This window comes from Varanus komodoensis, unplaced genomic scaffold (assembly GCF_004798865.1).
Source record: "Varanus komodoensis strain SLA01 unplaced genomic scaffold, ASM479886v1 scaffold24, whole genome shotgun sequence".
In the NCBI taxonomy this organism is placed as follows: domain Eukaryota; kingdom Metazoa; phylum Chordata; class Lepidosauria; order Squamata; family Varanidae; genus Varanus; species Varanus komodoensis.
This window is the reverse complement of record NW_025335641.1, coordinates 17,259,417-17,279,134: the sequence shown is the minus strand read 5'-3', so window position 1 is coordinate 17,279,134 and position 19,718 is coordinate 17,259,417. Positions and strand designations below refer to the sequence as shown.

The window sequence follows — 19,718 nt, the reverse complement described above, 5'->3', positions numbered from 1 at the left end:
GGATCCTACAAAGAATGAAAGATTCCAGTAGTATCCTGTAATTGCACTGGTAATTAAAAATCATTTGTACTCATCAAACCCATTCATTTGTCTCTGCATACTTCATATCCAGATGGATATCTGTCTCTCATCCAAGCTATCAATATACAAACCTAGATTAGGATATATTCTGGTCTCCCATCATTACTCCAATTCACGGCTCCCTTTTATAAAGGAAAGCGAACAGGCAAGATAGCACATATTAGATGCACCTCTGCTCACTTGTGGAACACCACCACCCACAAAAACTAATCAGAAAACACACCGTTTTGCAATTTTCCAGGGCTGAACAGATGAGTAACAAGAACATCTCCAGGTGCACTTTTCTGAAGCTCTGATTTTTTTAAACCAAGCCAGAGGGGAAAATGATCAGAAATGGGAGGGTTAGACAAGATAGGTCCTACACAAAGGACAGTGGGATACTCGGGGACTGAGGGGGCAGGATGCAGAGAGAAAGCTACAGTGAGCCTGGTTGTTGGGTGCATTCAGGCCACTGTGGCTTGTTCAGTCTACATCCAACCCACCATGGCTTATTCTTAGAGCAGTTTAGCCTGATACATGAACACAACCAGTGAAGGAATGGGAATACTTCAATGCATCAATGTTAGTTGACTTCACATTCTGGTAGCAAATTGCTTTACAATGCTTTAAAAGCTCTTTGTGACTCCCTCCACTCTCATTACTTTCTGACTATATGTTTTCAAAGGACTTTGAGTATAGATACTATGTAGAACATCTTAGTTTATTTTATTTATGATTCTAAAGAGCCTTGAGGAAAAAAAAGGTAGTGGGAAGTGTGACACACAGCCTAAGGCTATCTAATTTTACTTCTAAGTATTTGAAGCTCCTTTGCTGCTTGATATTAGCCATAGAAAACGGATGTGTTTATCATAAAGTTGGAAGGTTGTAATAGTTTGGGTCTGCAGAGGGAAAGGGTAACAGAGTCTTATTAATAGTGTGTTAATGGGCTGTTCTACAGTAAACCACAAACAAAGACCACCTTCTCTTAAATAGTAATCTGGGTTTTTGGAATTCTCTGAAGGCAATTGGTTTAATCAGTACCATGTGCTGTGTGTTCCTTGGACAAACTTAAAAGAATATCCTTTATAAAATGGCTTCTAACTTGCCTGCCTGCTCCCAGCACAGTTGTTATAGCATGGGGCCTGTATTGTTATTGTTAAACTATGTATCCGTTTCTTATCCGGGGAAAGGTTTGCTATAGATCGTGCTCACCACAACATTTAAATCTTGCAAGACTAATTTATTGTAAAGGAGGCAGTACAAGATCCTTAGGAAAGGCTCTGCCACACACTGGAAAATTCAAGCTACAGGTATGCTAGCTTTACTTTCCCCTAGTTGACGTGTGTTCATAGTTTTGAATTTATAAGGTGAGAATCTTTATTAGAATCCCTTAACAGTTAAGGTGACAGCTAAGTTATCTTAGCATGCAGCTTTGCACTAAAACATTAGTAGTACCTTGCAAGATCCGAGAAGGACCTACCTATTTCAGTAAATTTTTCAAGAATTTAAGCAGATGGCAGGTGCTGGGGGGTGCAGGCATCAGAAATTCGTGAGTACTGCACTGGTGAACTGCAGGGGTGCTGCTGTCCCTCCAAAACCCAAAAATATTAGTCCCAGGAGAGAAGCTTTCTTTTGTGCTATTGGCATCTTCCCTCCTGGAATTCGTAGCGGATTTGGAGGTGGAGAGGAGAGGTGCAGCGTGGAGAGAAGCTTAAAAAATTATCTCAGTGCAGCAGAGTCTGCATTTTACTAATGCCCTTGATGCGCTCAATATTGCATTTGTTTCGGCCCTTAGACTGCCTTCTGCCTGTACCTGTTTTGTAGTCTTACCTGCTTTGTAGGCCCAAAAGATGAAAAGGGTCTGTTGTGCCTTTTAAGGGAGCTTCACCATCTGTCATAGGGTACAAAGTTCTTTCAGATGTCCTTGTAGGCCCATGTTCCAGGTTCTGGAAAGGCCATCGGTGACCTGGAGCAGATGAGTTAGGGGCAGGGAGGTGATGGCCAGATGAAGGCAGTCCTGTCAAGGTCACAGTTAATTTCTTTAGGATACAAACAGAAAGACCAAGAAATAGACCAGGGAGACAGAGGAAAAAAATAAGAGAAGTAAGAAGCACAGAAAGGAACTGTCTGATACAAAGGTGGGGAAATATTTGAGCTCAAATATTTGTATGTGGTCAAGAACTCGGGCCCCACATTCCTGTGGTATGTTATGCATATCATGGGTAGCATGTTCATGTGGAGTTTGGCTCTCGCAGTCACCAACCAGCTGTTACGGGTAGAACACTGCTTTCACAAGGGCCCAGTCTATCCCTGGGAGGTGAACCTATCTCTGAATAATGATCACCTCAGTTAATTTTGGGAATTACCTTGTATCTTAGAATAACACAGCCCTGCTGCTGTTGCAGCTGGCCAAATCATTATGGGTGCTTTCGAGGACTTTTTTGCCACTTCAGTAGTGACCCTCTTTTGACCTTATTATGAACTGAATGTGCAGTGTTTAAAAGCCCTTGCAGAAGTTTTCAGGTGGGAGGCCTAAGTTGAATAGCTGAAAGGTCTGCTTTATCTCTCATGCTTATGTAAAATCCAGGATACATCAGATAACATCCAGGTGTTAAGGCAAAGGACTCAGATGACCAGCAGTTAGGAAGGACTTTGTTATGTAGCCCATAATAGATGATGATCTGGAAAGGGAATGGAAGGGGAAGGCCCTGCTTCTAGATCAAACATGTTTTCTATTAAAAGACTTTCTATTAATACTGAGTATTTTAAGATAATTCTCCATAGTTCTCCAATTCTAATTATGGATGTTAGCATTATGTGTTTGTTGGTATGTCTCCTGTGCTTAGTAACATCGCCCCATTTGCAATGGGAAGCAGTTGGCTATTTGAATCCTTAGCTTGCAGTTACTGTTAATTATTTATTTGCCTGCCTTTTCCATATAGGTCTACCCAATTCATTCCTGGGCTTGGGGCCAAACCACATGTTAGGTTAAGTGCGCTAGTTAAAAAAATATAATTAGGACCTGCCCACTTCTCTTTTCTTAACAGAAACAGATGTGCGAAGCAAGTGGGGTGGGGGTTTTATCCTTCCCCCCATGATCTTTCCCTCCTAAACCTGCTCCACCAAATACTTTGTCCTATACTTCAGGCATTTCATTACTGAGTTTAACATTGGGACTGTTTAAAATGTATTTACCAGGGGGGGGGGGAATCTCATCCATGAGAGCCTTCCATTTATCAGGAAGTGCTATTATGGTATTAATGCAAAATGCATTTATCACTGCACTACAGTGCAGTCTCCACTGGGTTGAAAATAGGATCTTGTGTCACACACAAATGTGACTTGCCCTCCACCCAAAAGCTGTTCTTGAAGGCAGGTGCATCCCCTTCCCTGTGCCGAATTTTCATAGAATACGGCCATTGTAATTAATGTGTTTTGCTTCTGAGTAAGCCCCATTGATGACAATATGATTTACTTGTGCAAAAACATATAGTTATTCCGCACAGGGGAGAGGACAAAAATAGTATTGTATTTACTCACCAGGTCACTGGGCAAGTCTGAAAAAAATGAGAGGGAGAAGCCATGGGCCAGAGTAGGGGAAGTGGGAAAACAACTGAAGGTGGATCAGACTTACCTCCTTCTTGGAGTTCCTGCTGCTTTGTTGAAATAGGATGTTGAGAGCCCAGCCCTTCCCTTCTTACTCTGGGCTCCAAAACAGCAGGCAGTCCGTTACAATGCAGATCTTTCTTGGCACTTCACAGCTAACAAGACAGTGCAACACTAAGCACCCTGCTAGTGAGCTGAACAATAGTCTCTGCTCATGTAAAGAGTGTGTGGGACTGGGCAAGACAGGGGGGCTCTCCCCTCTCCCCAGTCCCCTCCCATCTCCTCCAAAACCTGTCTGCTGTGACGGTCAGCCAGGGAAACTGTTGGCAACTACTTTGATGCAGCTTCTAAGATGCCTGTCCTGCTTCGATCCACTGGCCCTCCCACTGCCTCTTCCATACTGTCCTCGCTTTCTCAGTCCGATAACACAGGCCCTTGGAAAGTCTGTGAAGAGTGAGTTCCTGGCCCACTCATTATGCAGTATAGGACATTTCCTTTTGCAGAGTCACTGTCCCCATCCGACCAGCCTGGTGAAGTGACTCCTCCCATGACAGCAATTTTAACACACACATATGTACCACAAAAAATATGCAACATATAAAAATGCTGTGGCTTAAGTGTTATGAAAAAATCTAGGAAACAAACAATCAGAAATGTGAGTAGGATGGGTTGAGGAGAGCAATATATATATCATACATCATAGAGCCAGTGTGGTGTAGTGGTTAAAAGCATGGGACTGGGACTCAGACGATCCGGGTTCTAGTCCCCGCTCAGCCATGGAGCCAACTGGGTGACTTTGGGCCAGTCACAGACTCAGCGCAACCTACCACACAGGGTTGTTGTTTTGGGGATAAGATGGTGGAGGAGAATGATGTAAGCTGTCTTGAGTCCTTTGTAGGAAAAGGCAGGATATAAATTGGAAAAATCAATCAATAAATCAATAAATCATATATATTGTATGATATATGGTACAAGGAAAAATGCATACTGCAGGTCTTCATTTGGTTAAAAAGGTCTGAGGAAGGGCTCTGGCAGACCTCTCTCATCCTCTTGCCATGGGGGAAAGTAAGCTCTGATCCAGCTCTTCACTGTACTTATTTAAATCAGTCTCTCTAACCACCCTCTCCAATTATTTTTTCAGGGGTAGATCAAGAGTTTAGGCTGGGGAATAACTGCAATCAAGTGTTGTTCAGTCAGGTTAGGAAGTTAGCATCTCGCTGTGGGAAAGGGTTGTGGCCGGGGCACACAAGTCCTTGGAAGTTTTAAAGGACAAAGAGTCTTTGCTGGTAAGTAACACAGGAACACGCCTATTGTGTTTTCTCAAAGGTAATCAGACCCTTTGGAGCTGAACACGTGTGCCAAATCTTGGGATTTTAATGCCAAGGTGATGTAAGCAAGAGTGTATGTTTTTCATTCTGGCTTTGAAACTTAAAGTAACTGCAGACTGAACATTTCTCTTTGGCCAGGCATGTTCTAAACCCTAAGTCATAAACTTTTGCTTCTGTGTTTTCCATCAACACTAGCTTACCTTTCAGTATTTATTTAAAAAAACCCTAAATATACAGTGCTAGACCTTCTTTCCCTTCCTCTATTAGTCAGACATTATTTTTTAGTCTTAACATTCCATTCACGTGACTTATCTTGCTATAGTTCTGCTTTGCAGCTCAGTCTCCTTCCTGAATCATAACTTGCAGCCGAGAGGGTGTGCTTTCTATCATCCTAGCATTCGTAATGCACGGAGGTGAGAGAATTCTGGCATATATTCCTGCTAGAGGACTTCTTTCCACTTTTCATGGCCATTGGGCTGATTTAACATATATCTCTAGTGATATCTTTCCCACAAGAGGTTTATAGAGTATCCTAATTCTACAGTTAACACTGTCTGCCAAAGTTTTTGCTCTCCCTAGATGTACGTGTGTCTGTGTGTGCATATTTGCATGTGTGCATTCTCAGTGTTAGTACTGGGTTTGTGAAATGGGGGACCAGAAATGGAGAGGGTTGAAAAATGCTAGATAATTATTGCTACTGCTTAAATCTTTGTACCACTTCCTGATGCTCTTCCCATGATCAGAAATAACCTGGTTCCTGCAGAATACACCGAGAGAGTATACTTTGCATGCATCTCAAAGAGAACATTCACAACTGACTTTTTAACTGGTGTTTAATGCCCCTCGGGCTTAGTAAAAGTTATAAGTGTTGGAGGTGCGTTTCCAGGGAGCAAATATAGTTTATTTTATTATTATTTGGAGTATGGTTGGGATGGACCTTAAAAATCTGTTCCTCTTGCACCTGTAGACTTCCTCTTGGTCTTGCTAAGGAAGTCTTTGAATATTTGGGGATGCCTGGTTGTACAACCTGGAGTGGCTGCAGGATGTGGAAGAGGGATAGTGCAAACACACATCCTGGCGACCGACCTTCTTACCGTTTTGCTGCTGCTAGTGATGACACACACAGAAGAGGGGTGTGCGAAGCTGAGCCCATGAAATTAAATAGCTCCCACTCCCAAATGGTTTCCTTGCACATCCTTAATTTGGAGGATGGTAAAGGAAGCTATTACAGAATTGTAGGTATGGACTTTTCTTCAGACCCATTGTTTTTTAAATTTGACCATATTAAGGATCTAGTTCAAGTTGACAATGAAATTAATGGCTGCTATGCGGAGATAAGCAGTAAGTGGAAGAGAGCTAATTCTGCAACATTTCACAATGGATATATGAGGATTTGGTGTATAGCTTCCATGATTAGATTAACTAATATGATAGTCAGAAAGGGAAGATCAGGAAATACTTTTTAATAGAAAAAAGAGTTTCATTATTTTATATTGGAATGAAAATTTTATGGTTTCTATACAATTATATCTACTATTAAGGGCAATATAACTGGTATGAATTTGATTATGTTTTATACATATTTTATCTATTTGATTGTATGAATTGTCATAATATGGAAAATAATTGTAAAGAATAAAAAAGAAAATAAGTCTATAAAACAATGTGCATTGCAGAAGAGTTTGGAGGGGCGCCATAAAGGGAAATTATTAGAAGGGCTATTGTCCTCCCCACCTTATGAATAAAGAGTGATTGAGTGACAGACAGGAAGTAGACTATTGGGTGTGGGTGAGCTAGTCTCCTCGGTGCTTTTGTTTTGCACTTCAGAGAGAGTCTGTTTTGTTTGCTTTTAACAAGTTGTGGACATTTATTCCAGATTTAAAGCATATTTTAAAGCAATGAGGGACACCCCTTTAGAATTTTGAATCCCAACACGCATCCAGATGCTGCTCAGTATATGTTGGTACCCATGGAATTGCATGGCAAACCAGGCAAAAGAAACCGTTGGTTTTTGTGGCAGGGAGACCTACAGGAAACAGGAAGGGTAGTCTTGTTCAAGAGCAGATTGCCAGAGTGAACCTGTGGCTTTCTGACCTGTAATGTTACCTTTGGACTCCACCTGACACCTAGGGGGCAGGAGTTCCCATAAGGATATAAGCAGCCCTCTGCTGAGGCAACCATCTTGAATGATATCGCATACCATCTTTTCCCTCTCCTGCCTTAAGTTATGATTTGGTTTTAAATATTGTATTGTAAACTTTTAATGATGATATTTTAGTATTGTTTATTGTTATTTTTAATGTCCTTTGTGAACTGCTCAGAGAGCTTTATCTGTTGGGTGATAAAGAAGTTAAACAAACAAATAAATAAAAATGGATGGAAGTTCAATGCCAGAATTATGTAATAATCTCAACTATCATCCTCATATCAATTAAGTTAAGGAAATAAACACAGTTTTATGCCAGGTACTGCTTCCAAAATGCTTTATCGTTGCAGCAGACATACTTTAGAATTAAAATTCAAGGAATAGCGTTTATATCATAGCAATGCTTTAAGTTTAAACTTTAGAAGAACATCCCTATGGTGAAGCCTAGTTTCGGTATCAATCTCTGAGCTGGCCATACCTCGTGAATGGAAGGTAGCAATCATAAAGTGCTGACCCCATGGGAAGCCTTACCTAAGAATGTGTAACTCTCTTGCATCACTGCATGGCCAGTGGTTTAAACATCTGCAATTTAGAATTATTTATTGTCTCCCTGTGGATTGATTGGAAGATGGCAATACTGGTGTAGTGAATCACAGTTTGAGCAGTAGCACTTCCCTGTGGACGGATACTTTGAGTTTACAAGAGGCTTTGTTTAGTTTTTTTCTCATGAGGCATTGTTTGGGGATTTCTCATTTAGGCAATGTGGGTTGCTTATTTTCAAGTCACCTTTCATTTAGTGCAAATGCTGAAGACCTATGAATTTCTTTTCACATAGTGTTTTCCCTCCCTTTTCTCTCCCTAAAAAGATATTTGATTTAATGGATGCGAAGGCCCGTGCTGATTGCATCAAAGAAATAGACCTCCTTAAGGTAAGCATCGCGGCATTTTTATGTTGCTGCCACTGATAAAAGAACTAATGAAGTTTTCTCATTCTGATAACACAGCTCTTCTATGTGGCATTCCAGAATGTGAAATGTTCTTTTTTTATTTGTTTTGAAGGATCTCTCTCCCAGGCCTAAAAGCTTGGGAGAATGGCTTCATTCTGTGGATTTGTATTTTGTATGAGATATGTGCATTTTAAATACAGCCAGAACAAACATGTATATCCTAAACTATTTTTATAGTAGAAGGCAAAGAATTTTAAGCTTCAGTAGTTAAACATCAAAGAACTTGATGTCAAGTATTCGTGTATGTTTGTATATTTTTCTGCGTGTGTCTTTGCGATTTGTACCCACTGCATGGAGCCCTCAGGTCAGGCAGAAGACCAAAGCAACGGACTCTTAGTTCATAATACGGTAACAGCACAGCCCGATGGCTGCTAAATAGTGTCTAGACCAGGGGTCGGCAGCCCGCGGCTCCAGAGCCGCACGTGGCTCTTGAACCCCTCTGCTGTGGCTCAGAACACGTGCCGGCACAGCCGCTGATCTGCTCGAAGGAACGGAACGCAGCTAGCTAGTTAAGTCAATCGGCTAGTTAAGTCAATCGCTACATTCCTCTGCTAAACAAGCTTCCTGCAGGCTCTCATGTTACACGAAAAGCTGCTGAAAAGATTCTCTCTGTCCCAATGTAATCTCCTTCATCTGAATGTTAAAAGCTGTGCTTGGGACCTGTCACAATTCACAGTACTTGACCGTTTATCTGCTAACCAGTCACTAAACACACCTATATCTGTGGACTGATTTACTGAGCTTTCCCCCCCTCCAACCATGCATAAACCCAAAGAAAAGAAAAGTTTCTGAAGAAAATCAAATGTTTAATGGTACTGGGTAGATTCATTTGCTTTTACTGCTGAGGAACTTATGGGGTTTGCTGTTTAATACATGCAGCCCTTTAGCACTGACTTTGACTCTGCAGGAAGCTGTTCTCCTATTCAAAATATATGAAAGGAGTCCTACTAGTTTATAATGTAAGATTAAAAATAACAGTTTTTAGTGTCTGAACAAGAGCTGCAGCTAAATCATAATGAAGATATAGATCTACTTCTGTTTTAAGAAGATTCTTATAAAAATTCCAGCAACATTATTACATTGGGAGAGGGATGTTTGTTCAATATTTCACCATGTGAGGGCACACAGGATGAGGGCACACAGAAGCAGACGACATTTTTGGTTTGCTGCAGGTGGCATGTTTGGTTTGCTGCTAGTGGATAATATAAGTTCGCCTTTTATTTCATAAATACGAGGAGGACTCAGATAGACATTGAGTATTTTATTTGAAAGTAACTTTCAACCCAGTGTCTTTTTTTCTGAGTTCAAAATGTTTTTGTTGCATACAGAAATAAAAATTTGTTTTCTCTGTAGCAGTTCATTGATTTCATAAATGCAACACACTATAGTTTTTTTTATACATAGCATAAAGGGAAAAAACTATCTATGCAGTGCTATCTTCATTTTAGATGTCAAAAGGGTTTTGCGGCTCCTGGTGTTTTTTTTTCCTGTGGGAAATATGTCCAAATGGCTCTCTGAGTGTTAAAGGTTGCCGACCCCTGGTCTAGACGGCCATAGCATTTTTCAGAGACCCAGCTTTGAGGGCAGAAAATCATTCCAACTAATAGCTGGTCTCTGCTTGGAGCACCCCAAAGCACAGGGAGAATTGTGCTGGGTTAGTAGACATGCCAGGCTCTGGCATGCTAGGCATCTTGGTGGTACCTCAGCCTCCTTTCCTTCTCCTCTGAAGTGGCCACAGCTGAAGCTGGCCATCTGGCTGAGTTATAGAGTGGGAAAAGCTTACAGGCTCCATGCTTTTCCCTTCCTGCTTAGGAGGCCCATTATCTTCTGAATTCAGAGGGTTACTGGCATCCTGATTGGGCTGCACTTTAATAAGCAAAAACTAAAATGAGAACTCTCCTATCTCTAGCCACTTTAAGAGAAGCAAAATACATAACTTTATAAAGCGGGTGATGGGCCAATATATGCTTTAAAAAAATGTGCCACAATGCCAAACACCTGCTGACATTAAAAATGAATGGAAATAGATCTGGCCTCATGAATTTCTCAGAGGGTGGGTTGTGGTTTTATAATGAACATGCTATTACTGAACAGGCTCTGCCAGGCAAAGATTGGAGTTTGGAGAACTTAACTGCTGAGCTTCTAATCCCAGATTGGCAGTATATCTTGAAAACAACTTTTTAGTTCTGTCTTGAGCTCAGAGTCTGAGAGGACTGAGGAGATCAGGGCTTCCATCCAGTGTTAGTTTAACTTAAGCCCCGTTCATGGACCTGTTCTAAGTAAGACTTACACTGGCTACAACCCAAAAGGCAGCATTGGGCTTTTAAAGTGAAAATGGGTTTGTTTGTTTATTTATTTGGTGAAATCAAGTCAGCACTTACATTGCTCAAGCCTACTAGACTCCAGGTGGATTTTATTAGTGATTCATACTAACACTTCAGCACTTTTCACTTAACATGAATTGCTGTTTTCACATGGTTGCAGAATTTCTCTGTACCTTTTATTTATTTTATTACAAGCCTGTATATCCCGTCCTTCCAACAAGCACTCAGGACTTTTGTCTGTCCTGTTTGAATTGTTGGAGACTTTCAGTTTAGAAAGCTTATGATAATTCCTGGGAGAGCCCAAAATGCCGCAAATCTATCCCTTTTACATTAATCTTACAGTTGTTTGGGAATTCGTGGAGCCTTTTTCCATAGGTAAAAGTTAATCCCAATATGGAAGAAGTACTCTTTTGTTGTCTGTTACACAAATCCACCAACACAGGATAGTATGAACTATTACATGTCCCACTTCATAGAAAGGCTGAAGTCCTGCAGCCTGTACTAGTGGGGAATAAAATGGCTAAGAATGTGTTCTGTTCTTCCCTCACCCCTGCATCTGTTTACGCAATGGTGACCACCACATGCTCAGGCCTGGGCTTATGCACACACAGGCACCCCTGTCATTCTTGTTCTCATGCATCTGAACCACCTTGCATTCTCTCACATACACGCATTCTCTCATGCAGGCAGACTTTCTTTTCCTTGCTTTTCTTCCCCCACCCCACTCTCCCTCCTCCCCCTTTCTCCTCCCCTCCCCTCCCCTCCTCAACCTTCCCCACAAAGCACATAGGCATAGATAAAAAGCTTCTGCTAACACCTATGGGAGTTTTCCCCCCTCTAAGCCTGATCTACACAGAGAGAGAGAGGATTTCCATGGTAGAACAATGCATGGGAAGGGTAAATCCATCACTGTTGCCAAATCACCACCAGTGCTGCAGTTGGGCTTGGAAAGTAGTCCCAGTTAGATTTCTAAGCCCAGCTGCACTGCTGGGATGGATAGAGCCATGGAGGGAAGGCCTCTGGATGCACTGGGCACCATGCGTTTCCCACCTCTGGTCTGAATTAATCAAACAGCTGTCTTTGAAAGTTCATCTTATAGAATTGAACTTAATACAGTAGGACCCCCGTATTCACTGTCCCGGTTACCACAGTTTCTATTAACTGCAGTTGACCTCAGTCCAAAGGAAAAGTGGAGGAGAAGTAGTAAAATGAAAATTCTCAATTTAATAGAGAAAAAAAAGAATTGTGCGCTGAGGTTGTTAGGATGTATGGGTAGAATGAATCTTCTTTCTGTGAAATTGTGAAAAAAGAAATGTGTATGCAAAATATATAGGGTTCACTACTATCTGCTGTTTTAGGACTCTTCTGGGGGGCTTAATACCTATCCCCTGCTTATACGGGGTTCCTGCTGTACCTGGGACGGTACTCTAAGTCTTTACCAACCTGCCTGGTCACCAACGTCATTGGGTGGCATGTCCCTGGTGGTTCCATATGGACCATGGGAATCCACTCAGACAGGACCTTTTCAGTCCAGTGGCTCCATTTCTGAGGAACTCCCTCCCACTGGATGTCATGCAGGTGCCAAAGTTGTATTGCTTTTGAACTTCCTGAAAACAGCTTGCATTTCAGGAAGCCTTCTCAGCTAGCCAGCCAATTTTACTGATTTGTTTTTAACATGATACGTTATCTTTTGAAATCTCCATATTCGAAAGATAACATGGTCTACATAAGTTTTGTAAATAAATAATAACTAATATGCGGCCACTGAGTTCACAGGTGAAAGATTCAGGGAAAAAACAATGTATTGTGCAAGTGAGAAGCCATTACAGAAATTATATGCTCACATGCAGGAGGAGGGCTTGAAGATAAAACACGCACATCCTATAATGTGAGAATTGATTTGAGAGCATGATGGTAGTGTTTTGATGGATGGATCACTGATATTCATGGGGGAAAGTGTGTGAACATCATTTTTAAATTAAATAAAGGAAAATCCCCTTGTTGGGATTTAATTTAGTCATAAATGGGAATTTGTTTGGGGATTTAATTTAAACAAGGAAGCACTCTTAATTGATGAATTATTATAGGCTCTTGAAGATATGAACAGGGAATTATAGAGTGAAATATGTGTTTATTTTCCTAGCAATTGAATCATCCAAATGTAATCAAATATTACGCATCATTTATTGAAGACAATGAACTAAATATCGTGCTGGAATTAGCAGATGCCGGAGACCTTTCTCGAATGATCAAGGTACAATATCTTCATTTTGCAGAATTCTTTATAAGTTTTTTTTCCTTTGGAAAAATGACAAGGTATTTCATTTGCATTTGGATTCTCATTACGCAGGGTTTTACTGCAAACCTGCATCTGTGAGTAGCCAAAATTAGAAATCATGGCTGCATTCCTGTTCCAGTTTATAGATCTGCAAATTAGCCTATAGGTTGTAGTATATGCATTTAAAAATAAATAAATATGTAAATCCATCTAAACAATTGAGACTTGTGTAAGGGTATCTGGTTGTCACACCCTTATATGTTAATGTCCCATAATTTTAAGAAAAGGTAGATGATGCGATCACCACAGTATTCCAGGTTTGCCAAGTTGTATGTAGGTTGCATGTAATGGCAACCCATGGGTTGTTTTTCTAAGGGATTGTTGGGGTCATGCTGGTGCGAGTGAGTAACTGATGCTTTGCTGCCACTTTGTTTCTTGATTACAAAACAACCCAGGAACACTGTGCTCATTGCAGTGTCTGAACCCAGAAATCTGCATAGTTGAGTGGCAAACAAACCAGAGTTTGAACCTATGGCTTGTTGATGGGTTGTTTTTCTTCCCACCCCCACTTCAACCCAGGGAGTAGGGTTCAGATATTGCACCTAACAATACCATAGCAGGCATCCCTTGGCTGTTTGCTGAACCGAGAACGAAGTGGAAGCCCCAAACAGTCATGAGGTACCAACTAACCTTGAGTTAATGTAGTAATAATGTACTATAGTTAATGTTATAACTAATGTACATAATTAATTACCATTAACAAAGTTGTAAAAGCAAAATAACAATACTTTGGGGTCTTGGACATCTTCCTGGTTGTGTTTTGCTTGTACAAATGATTCCACCTGTCATTCTTGCAATGCCAATAATAACATGGGATCATTTTAGATCAGTCAAGCATTGGTACACTTCAGCTGTTATCTGGCTGCATATGTTGGCACCAAACTGGATCAACTAAGATAGAAATACAGGTCTCTGCAGGATGTTTTCAATAGTCCTTCAACAATCCTCCATTTTGAAAGTACAGTTCACATTATCTCTGCACTTTCAAAATGAGCACAGTGCTGGGCATGGGCATCCATGTTGATGTGTCCTCCCCACTCATCTTTGTTATACTGCAAAAGAGATACTTTTGTTTCCATCTGTCATCTATCATTTTGCATCGATAGATGGATGGATGGAGCATCCATCCATCCAGTTACTCACTTTAATTGCTTCTGTTCTTAGTCCTATGTATTTGGGCTCACAACTGATTCCAAGAGGTCTAAAAATGTGTAAAAGCTTTTCACCTGTATTGCCCTACAATAAAGAATTTGATTGTCCTGCAGTGTTGGAGAAGATTCCATTCCAAGGCTGATATGAAACTCTCCTTATCTAAGTTCTTATTTAACAATACAGGAGCTACTTCCTACAACTTCTAAAATAGGCAGGTGTTAGCCGTTTGGTACTGCTTTTATTCACACTCCCTGGGTATTTTAAATACAGTGAAAAAAAGGTTTATGGGTAAAATATCAGATCCAGGAATTAACATTGAAATTAACATCACCATTACAGACCCCTATACTCTGAACAATAATCCTTAATATAATGTTCACACTTCCATGCTGAATTGAAATCAGATATGTTATTTCTTCTTAAAGCTGCAACTTATCAGGATTAAGCATACACCAGATACCACATTTATGAAATGCTTTTTTACTAGTGCAGAATGGTTGAGAAAGAATAACAGCTATTTTAGTATAATTCCATCAAAAAGTATATGCCTTTTATTTAGTCTTTACTTGGTGCCATCAAAAATATTAATGTGGCTTTATTGATTTTGCTTTATAGCAGAAACTGTTTTATGTTTAACTCCATGCTTTGAAGAATGTTCCTTGCCAAGATGAGTTTTAAGCCAATACCTGCTATTGGCAATGTCCTGTTAATATTTATAAGAAAATTGTTAATATTTTGCTTATAAATTAATAATTCTGTAGGTTAGCACTTTCTACAGTATAAAGGGTTTGTTTTCTAAATATTCCACTTTGATATAGCACTTATTAACAGGAAGTTGGTCTTTTTCTTTCTGACAGATTTTATTATGACCCTATTGATGCCTTTATTTTACCTGGGGCTGTCAAACTATTAACTTTTAGTCAGTTTAACAGTCTTGCATTTAGCCATTTGAAATAAATATTCTAGTATTTCAACTCCACTGATAATTTTCAAGGATATCTTTTGAAGCTATTTAATGAAGGTAGCAGTTCCTCTTGAATAGTTAAATACAGGTATATTCTTTACAAATCTGAAAACCATTTTATAGACTTTTTTCAATTCACAGGAGGGCAAAAATAATTTACATTAATGCCATCAGCCTTCAGATACTTGTTCGGAGAGGCCAACTCTGAGTATAATTTTTATTTTATAAAAATCCACAATTTTAATCTATGATTAATGAATTCATCAGTTAATCTGTGGTGAATTCTGTGAATGCGTCTTGGGGGGTAATTCCACCCCAGAGATGTCTGCTGTTGCCCACAGTGCAATTTGGCTCTTGTTAAAATTAGGATAGTTCTTACTCATCTCTTTTTGAGGGAAGTTTATGATGTCCTCTTAGCATAGGCATCATGTTTAATGTAGTGAACTCGGATTGCTGTTTGAAGTTAATGATAGCCTATCAGACTATGATTAAATATGCATAAGGTTTCACAATGTACTCACTTTTTCATAGTTCTTGTAGTGGGATCAGTGTGAGTTTAGGTTAGGTGTATAAGCAGTAGGTTGAGAAGGGAAGTACAATGATGCATCATAGGCAAGAGAAGGGATCGATATATGACACAATGGAAACATGTGAACGCTTTAGATTCCATGCTGTTTTGTGTATGAGCAGGGTGTGGGGGGGCAGTAATTAGACTCTTGGAACCCAGAAAGGATGTTAATAGGTTGCTGGGTCTGCTTCTGTCATTTATTTATTTATTAAAACATTTTTATGCCGCTCCATTCGCCGAAGCCTCGGGGCGGCTTACAACAATAAATTAAAATAACATTTTAAAATATATACATTAAAATAAAATACAAATATACAATATAAAACATACAATATAAAACAAGCCGCCCTGGCCAGATAAAATTCAATAATATTAACATTTAAAATACTGCTTAAATAAAAAGGTCTTCGCCTGTCGCCGAAAAACAAATAACGACGGTGCCAGGCAGACCTCTCTGGGGAGCACATTCCATAGATTGGGCGCCACCGCTGAGAAAGCCCTCCTCCGAGTAACCATCCTCCTAACTTCTTCCACGGAGGGCTCCCGGAGAAGGGCCTCTCCCGCCGATCTCAGGGGGCGGCTGGGCATTTGGGTGAGTATTCAGCATGGTATTATGCTACTAATGTCCTGATGCTACTTGTCCTAATGAAAGAACAAAACGAAGAATGGGAGGTATTAATGTTTACCACAGTGGCACTACCATGTTGACAGTTGTGTGAATTAGCTTATTCAGATAGAGCTGTACTTTGCAGACCTTGGACCCTCCGGGAACCTCTTTTACACCATTTTAAAATTTACTTAAATTTACTCAATATGGGTATTCCCTCTGTCTATAATGTGAAAGAAGTGGGAGGCATGGCAAAGGAAGAAATAAAGCAGTTATACATTTGTAGTTTAGTCAAGGCACCCACTTGGAATCCATTGTATAAATAACCATCAACCCACAGGGAATGAAACAAAAAATCCTAGAATGTACTTAATTTGTAAACTAAGACCAGAAGTGTAAACACATCTTTTGCCAGAGACACCTGGCTGAGCTTTTCCTTGAGGAAACACTTCCGTTGGTTGAGGGCTGGCCTCCTCTTCCTGACCAAAGAACCCTTTGGAACCAAAGAACGCTTTGGAACTCCACGCAGTAAGTCTCACAATCTGTCGGTGCTATTCCTTCACACAAGGTCAATATATGGAAACCTTGCTGCCATCCATGATTAAATCCTGATGGGCTGGGAAGGGTTGGATTGCCTCAGTTCCCTTTGGTTCTCAGCTCAGATTTGATGGTTAAAAAGAAGGTGTTGATGTAGCCTGCAAGAATTCCTTCATACGCATTCCTTGTTTCCTGTCTGGTCAAACTCAAGTTTTTGAGTGTTTGAACCTGAAGTTGGATACTGAGGCATTAGTTAGACTTTCCCCACCTGACCTGATGGAGGTGGTCTTTAATTTGGTTTTGAGGATGAATAGGATAATAGATCTGGGGGAATTTGGCATCCATGCTCAGCTGACTTGTGTGGTCAAGATTTCCATCAGTAGGACAATAATGCTTCTTTCCAAGTTTGTCACTGAGCCAACAAATGAAGGAGGTTGAACAATTGATTTGATTGGAAGATGAAGGCTATATGCCAAGTCTGTTGTTACAGTTAGATCCATTCTGGTAAAATGTAGGATTTTAGTGGCAATATTCTTTGCAGGGTTGTGGACTTTTCAGGACATCCGATTGATAGATTCTGGGCAGGTCCCTTAGGAATTTTCTGTTGGCATTTCCATCAAAGCTGTGGTCTCAGAGAATTCAGATTAAAAATTTGGCTGCAGATATGATCACCCTTAAATAAGCTTCCTCACTGGGTAAATGTTTGGTATGCCAAGTAATTGCCTAATGAAGCTATTGGAATGATAGCCAGATAGCAACAGGAAGGAAATGGAAACCCATTATGATCAGACATAATTTACAGCTCATCTTAGATATTTCTTTTGTGGCAGTACCAGTGACAATGAGGAAATACATTCCTATCACTGCTCCATCTGCACAGTGCTGTCCAGCAGAGCTTTTCCAGGTTATTAGATCTTTATTTTAGTTATTTTCTTGAATTATCTTAGAGAGTTCTTAAAGGCCCACTGTGAATATTTGCAAAGCTCTCTGAGAAAAGAATCACTTATATCCATCAGAGTGATAGGTTATGAAGTAAGATTACTTACGTCTTTAGAGTTAGACTAGGCAGCTTCTGCCCATAGGAAGCCTGGCAGTGTTTGAGCCTGGAGGGAGGTCCAGGAGAAGCGGGGACATTTTTGGTAACTTATAAATCCATCTTGATATCTGGATGACACTGTATTGGTATAAGAGTCCTGAAAGACAGCTTGAGAAGAAGTCCTGCTATGTCTGTGTTTATTGAAAAAGATTCCGTCAAAAGATTTATGTACTGTCCTTTAGTAATATTTCCAGGTCAGTATACACAAAGCAAAATATAAAAATCTATTCCACAGGTAGTCCTCCAGTTATGAACAAGTTGTCATAACTTATCTTTAAGTTGACTTTGTATGTAACTTGGATCACTTATAGCTGGCCCTCCACATTTGTGGGGTTAGGGATGCAGGACACTCATGAAACTGGAAAAAGTACAGTTATCTCTACCCCCTCTCCCCAAACTCAGCAGCACCTCTTCTTTCCAGCAAGGAAATGCTAGAGAGATTTCCCTCTCCAGATGGGCAGGGCAGAAAGGTCTGCTTTGGAGGCCTCCCTCTCCCACCTTTTGCTTCAGCTCTAGGGTGATTCTTTGGAGGCCTTCCCTCTCTCCCCTCTCGCTTTCCCTCTCTCTGTGATTATGATGATTTTCTGCAATAATTTGTTTTAGATTAATAGGCTTGATGGCAGTTTGTTCATAAGTACAGATTGTTCATAACTTGGATGTTTGTAACTTGGGGTCTGCCTGTATTTAATCGACTTGATTAAACTAACATACACTCAAAAGCTGTCTTAACCTGGCATGATAACAGAAAGCAGTGTCAGTGCCAGGCAAGCTTTCCTGAGGAGAGAATTCCAGAAATGAATGCCACAATGAAAAAGACCCTGTCAAGATCCTGGCATCAGAGCCCCCAAAGATAAGCACAATATGCTACCTTACTTCTGGCATAATCTTGGACAGGGACATGGGAAGTGTTGCAGTGTGTGCTCCTGGAAGATTTGGGCCCATGGAAGATGGCTGTTGAAGTCGCAGCATTGACTGTTCTCATGCTGCCTGGAACTTCTCATGTTTCCAGAATAATGCAAGAGGAGTACATGGTACAGGTTAGGTGCAAAGGAACTTGGACTGGGGCTGTTAGTTGCAATTGGTGTACTAATAAGCTCCTGGGTGCCCCTGCAAAGCACATGCATATGCTTGCAAAATCCATTATCACTTTCTCTTAATAGAGCCACTACTGCTGAGTACTGTGTGTATAGGTGAATGCCAAAAAGGTAACTGCCTTCAGCATTGGTATATATGGCAGTCTTCTCTGCAAACCCATTTCTTCATTCCTGGAGAGTTGGCCAATAGATTTCAGTGGAAGAAGGAAAGAGGTGCTTTTCTTTTCTCTGCCTCTTGGTGGTTAAAGTTGCTTTTAATGGAGTGGGGGGATGTTGCTTCCTAAAACATGGGAAGAGCAAGCCAAAAATAGGAACCAAGTCACATTTTTTCCATTGTTAAGTGTGGAAGGTTGTTGTTCTTTTAACTAAGTCTTTTTAAAACCCACATTTTATTTGAGACTTTCTTATAAGCTAGGGCAAAGACACTTACTGCTATTGAGAACTGAAACATGCTTTTGATGTGTACTGTGTGCTCTTTATCCAAACACTAAGATATATGTTACCTGTGCCATTCTGTCTCCTTTCTCTCTGAGCTGTTCTGTGTATTCACTTTTAAAAGTTGTTCTCAATCTTAAAAATAAAAAATCAACTGTACACCTGGCAACTTTAACACTAGATGTATTAATTATAGAACAAAGTCTCAATATATTTTTTATTAAGCATCTTCCTAAAGGAAATAATGCTTTGAACTGACTACATGTGTGTTTGCTGTTAAAAGTTTTGACACTACCTGTAGTACCTGTTTTGTGTTAATTTTTCTTTCTTTTTTTATCCATTTTTTGTAATACGTCATTTAAAAAAAATTGAAGTCCCAGTCCTCAATTTTATCCCTCTGTTCTGACGGAAATATTCACCTGCCACAAGTATGCAAGCACTGACAAATCCCAATAA

At 40.2% G+C, this 19,718-nt stretch overlaps 1 protein-coding gene across 2 annotated transcripts in view; it reads left to right on the top strand.

The window, feature by feature from the left end:
- Positions 1 to 19,718, top strand: part of NEK7 (NIMA related kinase 7) — a 74,581-nt gene that overhangs the window by 21,030 nt on the left and 33,833 nt on the right. For both annotated transcript variants that reach the window (XM_044432386.1, XM_044432387.1), the window contains exons 4-5: positions 8,007 to 8,069; positions 12,615 to 12,725. In XM_044432386.1, coding sequence (XP_044288321.1) covers positions 8,007 to 8,069; positions 12,615 to 12,725 — 174 coding nt within the window. The remainder of the gene's footprint in view (positions 1 to 8,006; positions 8,070 to 12,614; positions 12,726 to 19,718) is intronic.